Source organism: Meleagris gallopavo, chromosome 3 (genome assembly GCF_000146605.3).
Source record: "Meleagris gallopavo isolate NT-WF06-2002-E0010 breed Aviagen turkey brand Nicholas breeding stock chromosome 3, Turkey_5.1, whole genome shotgun sequence".
Lineage (NCBI taxonomy): Eukaryota > Metazoa > Chordata > Aves > Galliformes > Phasianidae > Meleagris > Meleagris gallopavo.
In genome coordinates, this window is record NC_015013.2 from 85,295,552 (window position 1) to 85,313,045 (window position 17,494).

The following is a 17,494-nucleotide window of genomic DNA, read 5'->3' on the forward strand; positions in this document are numbered from 1 at the left end:
TCCCCACCCAAGGTATCCCCAACCTTAAGGGCTCGTGGTGACCGGATGGTTTTTATCCCTCCAGCTCTGAAGCCATCACCCATCTCCCCCCAGCACCGCTGGATGCGAACCCCGGAGTCGGATTCTCCCATTGCTCAGAGAAAATCCCTGCAGAGGATTTGGGTTTTTTGCTCCCCCTTGGGTTCGTCCCTTCATGCATGAGACAACCCCGGCTCTGCGGCTCCGGCTGGCGATGGCCACGCATTGAAGATGTCCATGTCCAGGCTCAACAGCGTCAATGGCTTTTTGGAGGACGGCAGGATGGAGGCAGGGGACATTGGAAGGATCCTCCGCTGCCTGGAGATGGGCACCGTCCTCACTTTATTCTACCAGAAGAAGTCACAGAGGCCAGAGCGAAGGACATTCCAGGTGAAGCTGGAGACCCGACAGATTATCTGGAGTCGGACACCCGAGAAGGTGGAGGGAGACAGTGAGTACTGGAGACTGGGGGCTGGGGCCACGTTGGTGGGTTATCTGACAATGGTGGACTGTTCTACTATGGTGGGATGTCCTACCACATTGGGGTGATCTCGTGCAGTGACATTCCTGGCTGTGGTGGGATATTCTACCACATTGGGATGCTCAACAATGGTGGGATGACCTACCACACTGGGGTGATCTCCTGATGTGGAGTGCCTGGCAATGGTGGGATGTTCTACCAAGGTGGGATGTTCTACCACACTGGGATGCTCAGCTATGGTGGGATGTCTGGCTATGGTGGGATGTCTGGCAATGGTGGGATGTTCTACCAAGGTGGGATGTTCTACCACATTGGGATGGTCAGCTATGGTGGGATGCCTGGCCATGATGAGTTCTACCACACTGGTGGAGCTAACAGTAGTGGGATGTTCTACCACAATGAGATGTCCTGCCACATTGGGATCTTTTGTTACACTGGGGTGATCTCCTGCAGCGGAAAACCTGGCAATAGTGGGATGCTTCCATGCACAGGGAGCCAGAGGGGATAGAGGACTGGCCATTGTCCCCAGCGGTTTGGTTCCCCTATGGCCTTTGCAGGGAAAAGCTTGTTCTCTGCTTGAGGAAATAACGCATTTCCTGCTCCTTGTTTTTTATTTGGGAGATTGCATAGGGCCACGTCAGGATCTCAGCCCTACTTTTCCATCGACCCTGATCTCCTGCCTCAGTTTCCCCAATCCTGGAGCATCTTTACCAACTTGCCCCATACCTGTTCTGTGCTCACGTGTCCTCCTGCTTGCTGGAATTTTAGGGAAGCTCCAGGACCTTGCTCCCAGCATATGCCCAACCTCACGCCTGCCTGGACCATTCCAAATCCTCTTCTCAGCCTGAGAAGGGATTAGCGAGATACCCGACAGTGCTGATGTCTCTATTAGAGGGCAGTACGGGGATCCCAGCTCTGCTGGAGATGCCCCATGCCCTTCAGGCTAATTACACGCTTCATTAAGCTGCTACTTGGACATGTGTCCATGCAGATAGGGTCCCCCAGAACACTACAGCGTTAAGATTAGTAGCTACGATATCATCCTGCGTTGCCTTCAAAATTTACCTCCAGGTAACCAGGTGGTTTCCAGCCCCTGTCAACCCAAAAACATTTCGGAGGGGTGGTTTGCAATATGGTTTGCTATGACGATGGCTAATTAACACTCACGCCTTCATCCCGACAATTAGAAATAGGATGGGATTAACACTGCTGGCCCAGGCAAAATCTTTTATTTCGGCCTCGAGGCCAGCTTCACAATAGCATGGGGTAATTCCATGCAGGAGGTCTGGACTGCCCCATGCCCCACCCAAAGGAAGAACCAAGGGGACACCACTTGGCCACCCGGGCCAGCAGCATTTCCCAGCTCTCCAATTCCCTCCTGGAGCCTCTCTTTGCTTTCCTCTTAATGCACTCAGGAAACTCCCAGCCTTTAAAAGCTTCCAGGCAGATCCTCCATCCACTTCCAACCACACTGCCCGTATATTTAAATCCTTTATATCAATGCTGCTTGCTGTGCATGAGAAGAGAAAAGGGATTTTCGCAGTTGGATCTGGCTCCCAGCATGTTTTAATCACCAGGACCCCGGAGACAATGCAGGGAGGAGTTTGGAGACATACTTCTGCCATGATCGCTGCAAATCCGCTGCAGATGTGGTTTCCAGGAAGCCGCCAGCACGTTGCATTGTGCTGCACGTTCCCTCTCCTGGGTCCAAGCCTGGCTCCTGGCTGCGTTGGCAACCATCAACGGAGCCACAATAGCCACCAGCATCTCTCCTTTCTGCAGTGCACAATGAGTAGGGTTGGGGAAGTGCCTCCTGTTCCTATCCTACAAAACAGCCCCAAATATCCACCCATTTGCACTCAGGGTCCACAAAACATGGACAGCAGTCAGCTTCCCTTCCTCAAAATCACACTTATGGGTGCAGACACCAGTTGAGCACCTCTTTGCAGCCGAGTGCCCACATCCCGCCCCGATCCGCCCAAGCTGGCTCTCATCCACCCAAAGGAAAGCTGCATAAAGCCACCAGTGTTTTCCAAGCCTTTCCGCCAAGAAAAAACTTTCCCCACCTCTTTTTCACTGAATCAGCCCAATTCCCCCTCATCCCTTATCCTTATCCATGCATTCCATTTTTTCTCTGTTCCAGTACCCTGCACCCATCCCCATTGCCATGTAGGAAACGCTGCAGGGGCCGGGCTGGAAATTCTCCGGGAAATGACCCATTTCCTGCAGGACAATGACCCTGTGCAGTGTCCGGCCACCCTTGGCCATACAAAACCCTTTTCCTGTGCTGAAGGCTCCGTTTTGTAGCACAGCCATTAATACCGTGGTATTATTACTCTACTCCTGTTGTCCTCTCTACAAAACCAGTGGATGGAAATCTCCACTGGTGATGTAGCAGTGAGGAAGACTGTGGTCCGGAAACCCAACCCTCCCGCCGCCGGTTGGGCTTTATATAGTGAGATAATGAGAGAGCAGCACAGCAGGAAAGAAACGCCCTGTGGTCTGGGCTGCAAATTGCCACCTTTGGACGGTTGTATTCTATTAAAAGATGAGCTCAGTCTGTCCCAAGTTTTTTCTCAGAGAGGAGGTGGTTGTAGGGATTGCAGGGCTGAGTCCCAAGGACACATGGCACCGAGAGAGATGGGCAGCATCATGAGGGCACACCATTCTGGGGCACAATCCCTGGAGGACACATGGAACTCATAATGTCATCATGTACCAATGGGCAGTGCCACCAGGATGACCCATTTTGGGAAGTTGACTCTCTGAAGGACATGCGATATGCATGATGCCATCACACTAGCCAATGTATCATGGCAGGGCTGTGGGGATATGTCTCCCTTGGGGAACACGTGGTCATAGTTCATCCAGTCCCCCAGGATGCCTCATCCTGTGGATATGTGGCACCTCATGGTGCTCTCAGACACCTGCAGGGACATCTTATCTTTGGGACACAGTCCATGGAGGACACATGGCATTCATAATGCCATCATGTACCAATGGGCAGTGCCACCAGGATGCCTCATGTTGAGGACAGAGATCTGTGAAGGACATGCCAATCCCACCAGCAATGACATGTCACCTTTGAGGGACACATGGCCATAATAACCATCACAGCCTAATGGGATGTCCCATCTTGGGGACAAGGCTCCATACTCTCCACACGTTCCCACCTCCTGCACCCTTTCCCTGGCTCTGTGGCATCAGAGTGACACAGGACAGTCCTGTGCCCCTCTGTCTTTGCAGTTGACATTCGGGAGATCAAGGAGATCCGCCTGGGGAAGAACTCACGAGACTTTGAGCGTTACCCCGAGGATGCTCGCAAGCTCGACTTTGCCATGTGCTTCATCATCCTCTATGGGATGGACTTCAGGCTGCGGACACTCAGCGTGGCTGGTGCGTGGGCTCCCACCTCACCCCTTCCATCCATCCTTAGCGTCTCATCTCCCTTATCCTTCACCAACCTCCTCTTCCCCCTCTAGCTTTCTGTGAGGAAGATATCAACCTGTGGATCACAGGTCTCAACTGGTTGGTGGCAGACACCCAGAAAGCCCAGACCCCGCTACAGATTGAGAGGTGAGGAGGGATGGTCAATCCCATTTCATGGTCCTCATTTGTGGTCTGAAAGGATGAACCATGAGTTCGGTCCCCCAAGACTGAGCGCTGTCTGTCTGTCCATCCCTCCCTCCCAGGTGGCTGCGGAAACAGTTTGATGGGATGGACCGGTCGCGGGAAGGAAGGTGAGAACCAGAATGGCTCTACAGGGAAAAGGGTCAGTGGTCTGAGCATGCAACAGCCAAAACCCACCCACCACTCACCCAGGCTGTTTTCCAAAGGGGAAATAGCTGAAATCCTTTGCCCAACCCTGCAAATCAACTAGCTTTGGTGGCCATGAACTGGGTCATACCCATCCTAAATCTGGAGGCTGAGAGCAAGGGTGTGGGCAAGGTAATGGTTTATTTGGGGTGTTCTGAGGTAATACCTAAAACCAGAGACTGGAGCACTGTCCCTGTAGGACTGTGGGAACTTGAATATCCCCATGCCCACTGCTGCACTGGGAGAGGATGAGCCATTAGTGCAACTCATAGGCATCTCTTTGATATTATAAAAAATAAAATAAAATCCAAACAAAGGAATTTGGACTTAAATGTGATTGGCATGAGGGTGGGATGGGGGTGAGAAGAGGATGGGAATGGAATGAGGATGGAAGTGGGATGAGGATGGGGATGGGGATGGAAATGAAGATGAAGGTGGGGATGGGGAATAGGATGAGGATGAGAATGAAGATGGGCATGGGATGAGGATGGGGATAATTATAGTCTCTGGGTGGGACAGATGCCCAGCTACACCTTTTTTCCCTGAACCCCTACTCAGCATTCCTATAATCACAACAGAACCCTCTAAATCATAAAGAGCAAAAATGCCTCTGGAGCAAATTGGACAGTGCTGTGCCATTGTGGGAATCTGCAGCTTCAAACAGGAATCTGGGCCCAACTTAGCAGTGTGTCCAGGAGATCCATGACGTGTAGGGTCTGGTTGCTTCTCTGACACCATCTTTCTGTCTTACAGCATTACAGTGAAGGACCTGAAGGCCATGCTGCCCCAGGTGAACTACCGAGTGCCCAACATGAGGTTCCTGCGGGACAAGCTCGTGGTAAGTCCCTGGCTCTGTGGGGAATGGGGCTTCAAGCCCCTACCCAATGTCTCTGCACCAATCTCACTCTCACACCACCCATCCCATAGGAGGTGGAAGCCAGGAATGAGATGACCTTCTCCCACTTCATCCAGTTCTACAAAAACCTGATGTTTGATGCACAGAAGTCGGTAAGAGCCATGACCCATCCACTTCAGCTCATCACAGCATGTCCCCAGCCAGCTCAGCCCATCCCCCCTTTGCCTTGCAGGTCATTGAGCAGCTGGAGCTCTCCTTCCCTCTACGGTGAGTTCCAGGAGCCCCACAGACTCCAGCAGAGGTCTAAGCAGGGTGGAGTAGGGTTGCAATTTGAGATGGGAGCAGGGATACAAATGGAGATGGAAGTGATATGTGAGCAGGAATGTGAGTGGGGATGCAAATTGGGATGGAAGCAGAAATGAGAACAGGGATGCAAGTGGTCATGCAAACAGGAGTATGAACAAATGAGAGCAGGGATTCAATAGGAATGCAAATTAGAATGGGAGCAGGGATGGGAGTGAGTGGAAATTTGAGCAGGGTTGTGAGTAGGGATGCAAATGGGGATTTGAGCAGGAATGTGAGTCGGGTTATAAATGGGGATGAGAACAGAAATAAGAGCAGGGATGCAAATGAGACAAGAATAAATGAGAGCAGAGATGCAAGTAGGGATGCAAACTGGGATGAAAGCCAGGGATGGTAGTGGGAATGTGAGTGGAAATGTGAGCAACAAAACAAGTGGGGTTACAAATGGGGTTGGAAATCAATGTGAGCAGGAATGCAAGTAAAGATGCAAGTTAGGATGGAAGTCGAAATGAGAGCAGGAATGCAAGTGGGGATACAGGCAAGGATGTGAGTGAACATGTGTGCCAGGGGTGCAACAGCAGGATATGATTGTGGATATGAGTGGCAATGCAAGCAGGAATGTGAGTGGGGTTGTGGGTGGGGATGTGAACAGGAATGGGAACCAGGGATGCAGTGATGTAGTGCAATGCTCTCTTCCTCATATCCGTGGACAACACTTCCTGCTGATATGCCCCAGGAATGTGGACCGCCCTGAGCTGTGCCAGGTCTCCCTCTACGACTTCCAGAAGTTCCTTCTGCACGACCAAAAGGTTGGTTGTCCTTTGAGACCCCTGTCAGTCCCAGACCTGTTGAATCACCTGGGACACCCCTTCCCAGCTGCTGCACCTCATAAAAGCAGCTGTATTTGCACCTCAGGAGCCATGGGCTAGTGATGTGGGCATGGTGCGGGACTACATGTGTTCCTACCTCAAGGATGGCTCCATTGATGCAGCAGAACCCTCCTTCCAGCTAGATGAGGTGAGTGAACCCGTACAGCATTGACCCCTCCCATTGATCTCCCCATCCCATTGAAATCTGACCTCTCTGCTTCCTCCCTCCCCCAGTTCCTCACGTACCTCTTCTCCAAGGAGAACATGGTGATGGACGCCAAGTATGAGCGTGTGGTGCCTGAGGAGATGAACCACCCTTTGTCCCAGTACTGGATCTCCTCTTCCCACAACACGTAAGGACAGGGTGGGCTCACCTCAGTGATCCCCGAGAGAATCCCTTCTTGAGCACCCCCTCTTATACCTCTGCAGGTACTTGACAGGAGACCAGTTCTCCAGTGAGTCCTCCCTGGAGGCGTATGCCCGCTGCCTGCGCATGGGCTGCCGCTGCATTGAGTGTGAGTCCACCCCATACTCCATGGCACACTGCATTGATGCTGAGCTTCCCCAGCATTTCACATTGTACTAGATGGACTATCCCCTCCACCCATTCCATGGCAAATGGGAGAAGGGGTTAGAATCATGGATTCATTAAGGTTAGAAAAGATCTCCAAGATCGTCAAGTCCAACCATCAATCCATGCCCTCTTGTAGAATCATAAAGGTTGGAAAAGATTCTAAGGTCTTCCAGTCTAACCCCAACCCATCCCCATCATGCTTGCTAAACCATGTCCCTCTGCCACATCTCCACTCTTCTTGAACACCTCCAGGAATGGTGACTCCATCACCTCCCTGGGCAGACTGTTCCAACGTTTGACCACTCTTTTAGAAAATAAGTCTTTCCTAATATCCAACATTGTTCTGGTGCATAGTTGGTGAGCAACATGTGTTAACCGAGTTGTTTCCTAATTTAGTGGACTGCTGGGATGGCCCAGATGATCTCCCCATCATCTACCACGGTCACACGCTCACCTCCAAGATCAAATTCCTGGACGTGCTGCATACCATCAAGGAGCATGCATTTGTCACATCTGAGTAAGCCCTGCCCCACAAAAGCACCCCAATTCTGGGCTCGGCAGGCAACTGCTGCTCAAACTCCCCTTTTCTTCATCTTCATCCCAAGCCACTTTCCCTACCTTCTTCCTCCAGGTTCCCCATCATCCTCTCCATTGAAGACCACTGCAGCATCGTCCAGCAGAGGAACATGGCTTCCCACTTCAAGAAGGTCTTTGGGGACATGCTGCTCACCAAGCCAGTTGACATCAACGCTGATGAGCTGCCCTCACCCACCCAACTCAAGAAGAAGATCTTAATCAAGGTGTGGGGCCAGGCACTAACCCAAAGCTCTTTGCAGAAGGGGCAAGACCTGCATTGGGCTGGGAGGGAAGATGATTCCCCCAAATCTTGGGACTTAGAAGCAGTTCTCTCTCCATGCACAACTAGTAGGATGTCAAGGTTCTGTGCAAGGAGAGGTCTACTGGGAATGGTTGGTGGTAGTGATGGTGGATCTGCGAATTAGGGCTGGGAGCTTAGCATAATGGGCTGCTGAGTTCCTATTTCTGGGCTGTCCTCAGCACAAGAAGCTGGTTGAAGGGAACCTATATGAGGAGGTCTCCACTGCCAGTTATTCAGAGAACGACATCAGCAACTCCATAAAGAACGGCATCCTCTACCTCGAAGACCCTATTGACCATGTAAGGATCTCCACGCAACGATGGCTGGGGGCAGAGCAGGATGTGTCAGATGGGGCTGCCCTGGGAGGGGAGAGACCAGGAGTTTGGGATGGGCACGGGGCACCGTTGCAATGCCATGGGGGGTGCAGGGAAGAAACGGGAGTCTCAAAGCCCCATCCCTCCATGCCCCCATCCTCCCTGCCCTGGTGATGCCATTCCTCCCTCTCAGACCTGGAGCCCGCATTATTTTGTACTGACAAGCAACAAGATCTACTACTCGGAGGAGACGTCACGCTACCAGTTCAATGAAGATGAAGAGGAGGTGGAGCAGAAGGAGGTGTGTGTGGGACAGGATGCAGTCATGGGGTGGGGGAATTTGGGGATACTGGGGGTCAGCATGAGGAGAGGGAGAAGATTAACGACAACTGCTCGTGGGAACACTAACACTAGGTGTGTCTGGTCTCTGTGTGAACTCATAGGAGTTCAACAACAACGAGCTGCACTTCACGGAGAAGTGGTTCCATGGGAAGCTGGGAGGTGGCCGTGATGGGCGGCAGATTGCCGAGAAGCTGCTGCATGAATACTGCACTGAGACAGGAGGCAAGGATGGCACCTTCCTGGTGCGCGAAAGCGAGACCTTCGTGGGTGACTACACCCTGTCCTTCTGGTAAGAGCCCCAGTTCAACCTCTATTGGAGTGGATGGCAGGATCACATCTTTCCCAGGCTGATCTGGGCAGCACACCAAGCATGTGGTGGCTGCCTCCAGTAGATCCCCAGTTTGGAGGCAGAAATGGTGTTCTGAGGGAAAACACCATTTTTCTGAGCATTTCTGAGCCTAACCCAGACCATCCTCAAGCATGGCATGGCATGGTCATGGATCTGGACTGACTCACTCCCACCTTGTTCCTTCATGGCAGGCGATCAAACCGTGTGCAGCACTGCAGGATCCACTCACGACAGGAGGCTGGTTCCACCAAGTTCTACCTGACAGACAACCTGGTCTTTGACAGCCTCTACAGTCTCATCTGCCACTACCGTGAGGTGCCACTCCGCTGCAATGAGTTTGAGATGCGCCTCACCGACCCCGTGCCCCAGCCCAATGCCCACGAGAGCAAAGAGTGAGGGTGAAACCCAGCCCATTGCTACCTTGGGTCCCCCACCCTCTTTCTTCACTTGTTCCACTCTTGTGTGCATCATCCTTTTTCATTGCTTGTCCCACTCTCGTGTCCATCACCCTCTTCCATTTCTCATCTCACTTTTGGGTCCACCATTTTCTTCCATCACTTGTCTCACCATTAGGTTCACCATCTTCTTTCATAGCTTGTCCCGTCCTTGTGTCCACCATCCTCTTCCACCACTCATCCCATCCTTGGGTCGACTATCCTCATCCCTTCCCACGTTGACTCCAGTGCAGCTGGTGTCAGATTTGGGTTTGCCAGCCCATTGCCTCCTTGCTGTGCCTATCCAGGTGGTATCATGCCAGCCTGACACGCCTGCAGGCTGAGCATATGCTGATGCGAGTCCCTCGGGATGGAGCCTTCCTGGTGCGAAAACGGAGCGAACCCAATTCCTATGCCATTTCATTCCGGTGAGTGTGGCCACCCCAGCACTTCCAGGCTGGCCAGGTGTGACCCTGTGGCTCCACTCCAAGAGCTGGGGACATCACTGGTTGCTCTCTTGGCCTCAGGGCGGAGGGGAAGATCAAGCACTGCCGCATACAGCAGGAGGGACGACTCTTCATGCTGGGCAGCTCAGCTGAGTTTGAGAGCCTGGTGGACCTTGTCAGCTACTACGAGAAGCATCCGCTGTACCGTAAGATGAAGCTGCGCTACCCCATCAATGAGGAGACCCTGGAGAAGATGGGCACTACTGTGAGTGCTCCCAGTGGTGGGAACAGTTGGAGACAGTGGGGATGAAGTAGTTCTGTGCCATAGGCAATCCAGCTCCATCCCAATCTTTGTTGTGGTTGGAAGATCTTCTCCAGTCTCCTGCACAGCAAAGGAGATTTGCCCAAAATCCAACTTAAACCACCACCATTGTCTATAGTTATAACAACTTCACTATCCACAAGTCCCCTCCAATTAGCTGTAAAGAGATATTGCGTCCCCATCATACTCCTCTGGCCCACATGCGATAGCCCATTTTCCCTCATGATTCTTCATAATCCATGTGCATGGCCAGATGACCTCTTTTGATGTCTGTCCTTGCAGGAACTGGACTATGGGGCTCTGTATGAGGTGCGGACACCCCATTTCTATGTGGAGGCCAACAAGATGCCAATGGCAAGGGTAAGAGGCTGAGCTGGTTAGATGCAGGGTGATGGGACTTAATGATTCTCCTGCTGAGGCTCCTGGATGGTTCCCACCATGGACCACATAAGCTGTTTCTCTGACCCTTAAGCAGTGCTGGAGCTGCGGACCTTTCCATGCCCCCATCACTTGGGAACAGTCTTGAGCTCCAGCAATAGCATCACCACAGTAGATATGAGATAGGTCTGAAACAAAGACCCAGCAAAAGTTTGCCACAACAGCAAGGAAACCTTTGTGCTGGGAAGAATCCCAAAAGAATATGTTTGGGGTCATTTCATAGCTGGCACAGTCTCCATCTTTGGATGTTTTTAGATCCAGTCTGGTCTCGGAGCTGACCCTGGAGGAGGCTCGAGGTCCCTTCCCTGTGACCCTACAATCCCTTGGTCCAGAATGGCTATGCTTTGAAAGTCCTTTGGAAGCAAAGCAGCTCTCAGGCTAAGATCAGACATGGGAAGAACTAACTCAAAGTTAGGGTTTATTTTTTCAGGGAATGTAATATCAAGGGAGAATGACAGAATCATTCATCTCTGAGATCATCAAGCCCAAGCCCAACTCAAAACCACTGTGCTCACTACCCCATTAAAACATGTTCCTAAGTGCCGCATCTCAACATTTAATGAACACATCCAGTGACATAAATTGGTTGGGAGCTTTCTTCCACAACAGGGAACCCAGAAGAGGAATATGCTGGTTGTGTGGGACTACAAGCACCTACAGCCTTTGTGTCCTCTCTAACATGTCTCACTTACTGTGTAGACTTTTAGAGGACATTCTTTGGGGGATGAGGCATCCAGGACATCAGCTGGGCATCCCAGCTTGGTGGTAACACGTGTCCCTCTCCTTGGTGGTTCAGTGCACAGTGAAGGCTCTTTATGACTACAAAGCACAGCGAGAGGACGAGCTGTCATTCTGCAAGCAAGCCATCATCCACAACGTTGACAAGCAGGACGGTGGCTGGTAAGAGTGGTCTGGTGCCCTGGGCAGTATTGCCGCGGGCAGGGATCTTCCTGTGGTCTGTTTTAACAACCTCCTTTTCTGTCTCCCCCTTCCTTCTCCAATTGCTCCTTGACATTGCATGCAGCATTAACACCCCGTATACCCTTCCAATTGGTCCTCTTGCCTTGATCCTCTCACCCCTTGCAGGTGGCGGGGGGACTACGGGGGCAAGAAACAGCTGTGGTTCCCAGCCAACTATGTGGAGGAAATCGTCAGCACTCAGGCACAGGAGCAGGATGAGGCTGTGAGTGTGCTGTTTCTGTTGTCTTCTTTTTCCCATTCACTGAGACCATCTGAGATGCTTCCAGCACCAAGCCAACCCAAACCCTTATCTGGAGGCTCTGGGATGCTCCTGGAATGGAGTTTGCCTAAAGCATGTTTTTTTTTTTTCTTGGCTTTTGCTTGGAATTGGCTGATTTGGAGGGCTGGATGGAGGGTAGAATGGAGGTTGGACTGCCCTTCACCTATTCCTCCTTTTTCCTCTTTTGCAGTCATCAGAAAACAGCCCCCTGGGGAACTTCCTGAAGGGCTTCATCGACGTGCCATCATGCCACGTAGGTGAGTGTCACCACCATGTCCCTAACAGGGATGGTACATGCCCCAAGCAACAGCTCAGCACCATGAGCTGAGGCTCTCCAAACTCACCGTAAACATGGGGTGAACCACTCATTGATAGGTGATGGCAATTCTGGCATGGCAAAAATGTTCAGATGGGGAGAAGGAAGGGCCTCATACTTGGCATGATGTGCTGGGGACAATCTGGGGCTGAATTCATAGACTCAAAGAATCATTAAGGTTGGAAAGACTGATAAGATCATCCAGTCCAACCATCAACCCATATGGCCCTGTGACCATGTCACTCAGTGCAACAGAATCTGGGGGCACTTGGCTGATGTTGAAAGGATTTAGAGGTGTTCAGTGGTCTGTAAAGGTGAAACTATTAATTGTGGTGAATCATGAATTGTGATGAATCATGTGGTGAAAGTTGCTGCTTTCACTTCCTGTGTTTTTTGGGGGATTGACAACAGTTTAACAGGCATTTGGGTTCAACTCTCCCACACTGCGTTTCTTGACTATTTGCAATATTTGGGACTACTCTTGGAGGAGGAACTTGGGGGGTGCTGGGGAGGGCAGATGGGGACCCAGGAGCAGGACCGATGAGGTTTCGTTTGCTCCACAGAGCCCTCCATTGGGAATGTCTTCGAGTAAAGCCCCCTCTGATGTCCTTATAGTTATCTCCAAAGACGGGAGGAGCTCCAAACCATTTGTCTTCACCATCCATTCCCAGCAGATGTCCCACGCAGCCCAGTCACTGGACGTGGCCGCTGACACACAGGAGGAGCTGAGCGAGTGGGTGGCCAAGATCAGGGAGGCCACGCAGAACGCCGATGCCAGGGTGAGGGGCACTGGGGTATAGCAGGTGATGATGGACATCCTCATCTCCAGGAGATGGAATGGAGTGGGTGGTGATTCATGTCCCATTTCATGATGGATTGACATCAGTAGACAGATCGTCCCCAGCAGTGGATGGTGATGAATGCTTCATCCCATGGTGGATGGACTGTGGTTGATGGATCATCTCCATCAATGGATTTTGGTGGATGTCTCATCCCATGATGGATGGACACTAGTGGACAGTTGATCAGTTTCAGTGGATGTTGGTGGATGCCCCATCCCACAGTGATTGGACCGTAGTTTACAGAGCATCCCCATCAATGGAAAAGTCTCACATTCCATTTTCCCTTGTGCAGATGCAAGAGGGAAAGATTATGGAGCGGAGGAAGAAGATCGCTCTGGAGCTCTCCGAGCTGGTTGTGTATTGCCGCCCCGTGCCATTCGATGAAGACAGTAAGAGCTGGAAAAGGGTAGTGATGGGATGAGGAGGGGAAGAAAGGGGTTTGGGGGAACTGATTGCTCCCACAGGACCCCATGTCTCCCACTGATGGTCACCTTTGTGCTTTCAGAGATTGGCACAGACAAAGCATGCTACCGGGATATGTCCTCCTTCCCGGAGACCAAAGCGGAGAAGTACGCCAACCGCAGCAAGGGCAAGAAGTTCCTGCAGTACAACCGGCGCCAGCTCAGCCGCATCTACCCCAAAGGGCAGCGCCTGGACTCCTCCAACTACGACCCACTGCCTATGTGGATCTGTGGCAGCCAGTTGGTGGCCCTCAACTTCCAGACGCCTGGTAAATCCCATGCCCAGGGTGGCAAAATCCTCACCCCTGGTGGCTTTGTCACCGATCCCATGGCTGGACGTGGTTTAGATGAGCTCTCCAACCATTGTCCCCGTCTCGATGGGGATATTCTCATGCAACATTGGGTTGTTTCATGCACTTCTACCCAGGGCTGGGAGGTTTAGTAGGGGGTTTGTGAGAGCAGAACCTTCTGCTCAGGGCCACTGGAGGGTCCCTGAACCCTGCTTTTCCCCTGGCCATAGACAAGCCGATGCAGCTGAACCAGGCACTCTTCATGCTCGGCGGCCGCAGTGGCTATGTCCTACAACCCGACATCATGAGGGATGAGACGTTTGACCCCTTCGACAAGAACAGCCTGAAGATTGTGGAGCCCATCACAGTGCAGCTGCAGGCAAGTGGGCAAGGTTGGCAAGTCCATTCCAAGGTGGCCAGTGGAGATGAGGGTTCAGTTCTTCCAAACTAAGTTTGGGGTCAATTTCTACATGTTTAAGACCCATATTTGCTCCATGAAGTTCATTGTTCCATGATCTGCTAAGTCTGTTGCTTTCTTGCTTAGTCTTTCCAGATTGTCGAAGAACTCCAAAACATCGAGGGGAAATCCCCACAACTGCATAAAGTTGATCCAAAGTTTGGGTCATTTTGGTGTTACAGCTGGGATGGGTTAGTGTTTAGGCAACCAGCTCTTCAGTATGGCATGGACACAGCAAAAGTTTTTCAAATCATTCTGCAGAAACAGCTAAAATGAATCTGAAGTCATAAATGAGGTCTGATGTGGCTGATTTTGGTCATGAAGATTTTGGCGGATTCAAACCAACCAAGCCATTGGTCTGTCCAAGGAAGTTCTTTGTTGACCACAGGGCCAGCATGGCTGGACTCACTCTCCTCTTTCTCCTCTGCCTTCCACAGATTCTTGGTGCCCGGCACCTTCCCAAGAATGGGAGAAGCATTGTGTGCCCCTTTGTGGAGGTAGAGGTGTGTGGCTCCGAGTATGACAACAGCAAGAACAAGACTGATGTTGTAGGTAAGGGTCCTTCCACCTAGTTCATATGCCAAGAGGACAGATGGTATCACTGAGACACCTTCTGGGGTTCTACTGGAAATCATAGAATTGTAGAATAAGGTTGAAAATACCACTAAGATCACCTAGTCCAACCCATGTCTGTGACTGCTCAAATGTGGGTGATGGGGATTGGTTTCAAGGAGGAGTAGAGGGGAAAGGCATCCCCCATTAACAGGGGAGCAGCGGTGCTGTGTTGGTGTCTGTGTGTCTAACTCTGCTCTGACCTCACCCCACAGCTGACAATGGTTTCAACCCCGTGTGGCTCTTCAAGCAGTTTGTCTTCGACATCAATAACCCTGAGTTCGCCTTCCTCCGCTTTGTGGTGTACGAGGAGGACATGTTCAGTGACCCCAATTTCTTGGCCCAAGCCACCTTCCCCATTAAGGGTCTCAAAACAGGTATGCTCCCTCCATCCACACCCTCATCATTATCACAGAATCATAGACTCATAAAGGTTGGAAAAGATCTCCAAGATCACCAAATCCAACCATCAACCCATTCCCACTATGCCCACTTGTAGAATCATGAGTTCACTACCACCAACATAGAACATCCACTAAAATGTGCCCCTAAGTACCACATGTACATGTTTCTTTAACGCAATCATCATCATCATCAGCCACTTGGGGACTCAACTATGACCATAGCGAGGGACTGGGACTCTGCTGTGGGCTAAGCTCATGTCCCAGTGTTGTGTCCAGGCTACCGGTCAGTGCCACTGAAGAACAGCTACACAGAGGACCTGGAGCTGGCCGCACTCCTCATCCACATTGAGATCATCAATGCCAAGGTAAGCATCGTGGACAAGTTGGAAACACCCATTCCTTGTTTCCCCAGTGGATCAATCCCCATCCACTCCATGAGCCTCATCCCTTTGTGTCGGAGCAGGAGGAAGACGAGGAGAACCTCTACTCATCCATTCAGCAGTTGAGGGACCGTGCCAGTGAGCTCTCCAGCCAGGTCTCCAGCTATGAGCGCACCAACAACTGTGACTCACGCTACCAGCAGCGCCTCGATGAGCTGCGAGCAGCCCAAGAGAGGCTGATGGAGCTCACTGAGGTCCGCAACCGCAAGTGAGTTCCCCCTTCTCACCCCATAACCCAGATTTGAGTGGTGCCATTGGAGTTGGGGGTCTACTGGGGTGGTGTGTCCATTGGGATGGTGGATCCACTGTGGAGATGAGTCCACTGGGGTGCTGGGTCCATTGTGAAGGTGGGTCTACTGGGCTGGTGGGTCCATTGGGATGGTGGGTTCATTGGAGTGGTGGTTTCATCAGGGCAGTGGGTCCATTGGGATGTTGGGTCCATTGTGGAGGTGGGTCCATTGGGGTGGTGGGTCCATTGGGGTGATGGGTCCATTGGGATGGTGGGTTCATTGGGGTGATGGAGTCATTGGGATGGTGGGTTCATTGGGGTGACGGAGTCATTGGGGTGGTGGAGTCATTGTAGTGGTGGGTCCATTGGGGTGGTGAGACCCTAAAGGCACCTCCCTGCTCCATCCCAGGTTGATGGAGAAGAAGAAGAGGGACCGGCAGATGGTCACCAAGCGCAGCTGATCTGGGCAAGCTCAAGGCAGACCCCCCCCGTTGTCCCCCACCGCCTCCTCTCCTGCTGTAAAGGGACAGCAGGAGGTGGGGTGGCCAAATCCAGACTCCACTCCCAATATCAGCCTCCAACACTGTCAAAGCCACCAGGTGCTGTAGGATGCCAACACCGCTGTGTCCCCAAGGGTGGGTGATAGTGGTGTGTAAGAAATCTGGGGAAAAAAGGGATTTTGCGTGGGTCTGCCTGTGATGTTTCTCTGTTGGAGGATGCCTTTGGGTCATCCCATGTTCCCCATGACACCCTGTGGGGTGGCTGCTTGTGTGGCTCCTCTTCATCCCACATCTCCTTGGTGGGGTGATGATAAAATCATCAACTGATGGGGAAACTGAGGCATGGCCCAACAACCGATGGGGAAACTGGGCACAGAAGAGCTCTCCCAGTCTCTGATTGGCCCAGGACAAGGCACCTCCCTCCTGGGAACAGATGGGCACCGGGATGAGGACATGGGGGATGTTTGGGGCAGCAGGGGGTGTTTCACCCCCACTATAAATATCTGTATTTTCTTCTTTTATCCAGTGTGTACATACAGTGTGGGGAGGGCTCTGTGCCAGCACAGTATTAGGGCACAAGGTGACCCCAAAATGTCCAGAGATGTCCCCAAAACAGGAGAGCAAGGAGACGCCCAATATGGGCATTGTGGGAACAGGGTGTCCCAAAGCTCACCCAGGGAGATGGAGACAGATCCCCAGAGTTAAGTCCCGGTGTTTGGGGCATCTCCTAAACAAACAAAATTCCAATGGAGGGTTTCATTGGAACATAAAAGAGAACCAATGCAGAGAATGGGGGTGTCCCCAACATGTTCCCTTTGGTCCCAGTGCCAGCGTGGGGCCCGATCCTGCTGGGGGAACCCGTGAAATCCACAGAGGTGGTGCCTGCTGTCCCCCTCCCCTGGTGAGAACAGAGATTGGGGACATCTCGGGGTGTCCCCCAGGTCGGGGTGCCCCCATGGGGGGGTGGGGGGGAAGATCTGTGTATTCTTTGTATGAAAATAAATCTATTTAGCCAATATTTATACCCTGCCACCATCATCTCCTCCACCAGTGCTGGGTCACAGCTGATGGCTGTTCCGACGTGGGCCAGAGGGATGTGGGGACATAAGAAACATGGCTATGGGGACACAGGGCCATGGCAACATGAGATAGGGGATGCAGGGCACAGGACTGTGTGACTATGGGACGCCTGGCCATGGAGACAGAGCCGCAAGAACACAGAACGCAGAGCCATGGCACTGCGGGACGCTGAGCTCTGGGGACA

At 52.0% G+C, this 17,494-nt stretch overlaps 1 protein-coding gene across 1 annotated transcript; it reads left to right on the plus strand.

Moving 5' to 3' along the window:
* Window positions 1–249: 249 nt before the first annotated feature.
* On the plus strand, window positions 250–17,252 carry LOC100542272 (1-phosphatidylinositol 4,5-bisphosphate phosphodiesterase gamma-1-like). Its single transcript, XM_010709338.3, has 32 exons — window positions 250–469; window positions 3,746–3,895; window positions 3,982–4,075; window positions 4,192–4,239; window positions 5,069–5,153; window positions 5,243–5,323; window positions 5,404–5,438; window positions 6,211–6,283; window positions 6,390–6,491; window positions 6,578–6,696; window positions 6,773–6,858; window positions 7,314–7,434; window positions 7,549–7,717; window positions 7,974–8,093; window positions 8,302–8,409; window positions 8,552–8,739; window positions 8,991–9,191; window positions 9,542–9,661; window positions 9,761–9,944; window positions 10,284–10,361; window positions 11,236–11,339; window positions 11,526–11,622; window positions 11,870–11,936; window positions 12,611–12,774; window positions 13,130–13,226; window positions 13,343–13,567; window positions 13,819–13,967; window positions 14,483–14,597; window positions 14,873–15,034; window positions 15,338–15,426; window positions 15,525–15,709; window positions 16,140–17,252. Exons 1-32 carry the CDS (start codon window positions 250–252, stop codon window positions 16,189–16,191), a joined length of 3,888 nt encoding a protein of 1,295 aa, XP_010707640.1. The 3' UTR covers window positions 16,192–17,252.
* The last annotated feature ends 242 nt before the right edge of the window (window positions 17,253–17,494 follow it).

Excerpts from the sequence above, each read along its gene's own strand:
- LOC100542272 (XM_010709338.3), top strand. The coding sequence starts at position 250 with ATGTCCATGTCCAGGCTCAACAGCGTCAATGGCTTTTTGGAGGACGGC. Across the intron at positions 11,340-11,525 it reads GACAAGCAGGACGGTGGCTG|GTGGCGGGGGGACTACGGGG; the intron begins GTAAGAGTGGTC and ends CACCCCTTGCAG. Across the intron at positions 14,598-14,872 it reads GAACAAGACTGATGTTGTAG|CTGACAATGGTTTCAACCCC; the intron begins GTAAGGGTCCTT and ends CTCACCCCACAG.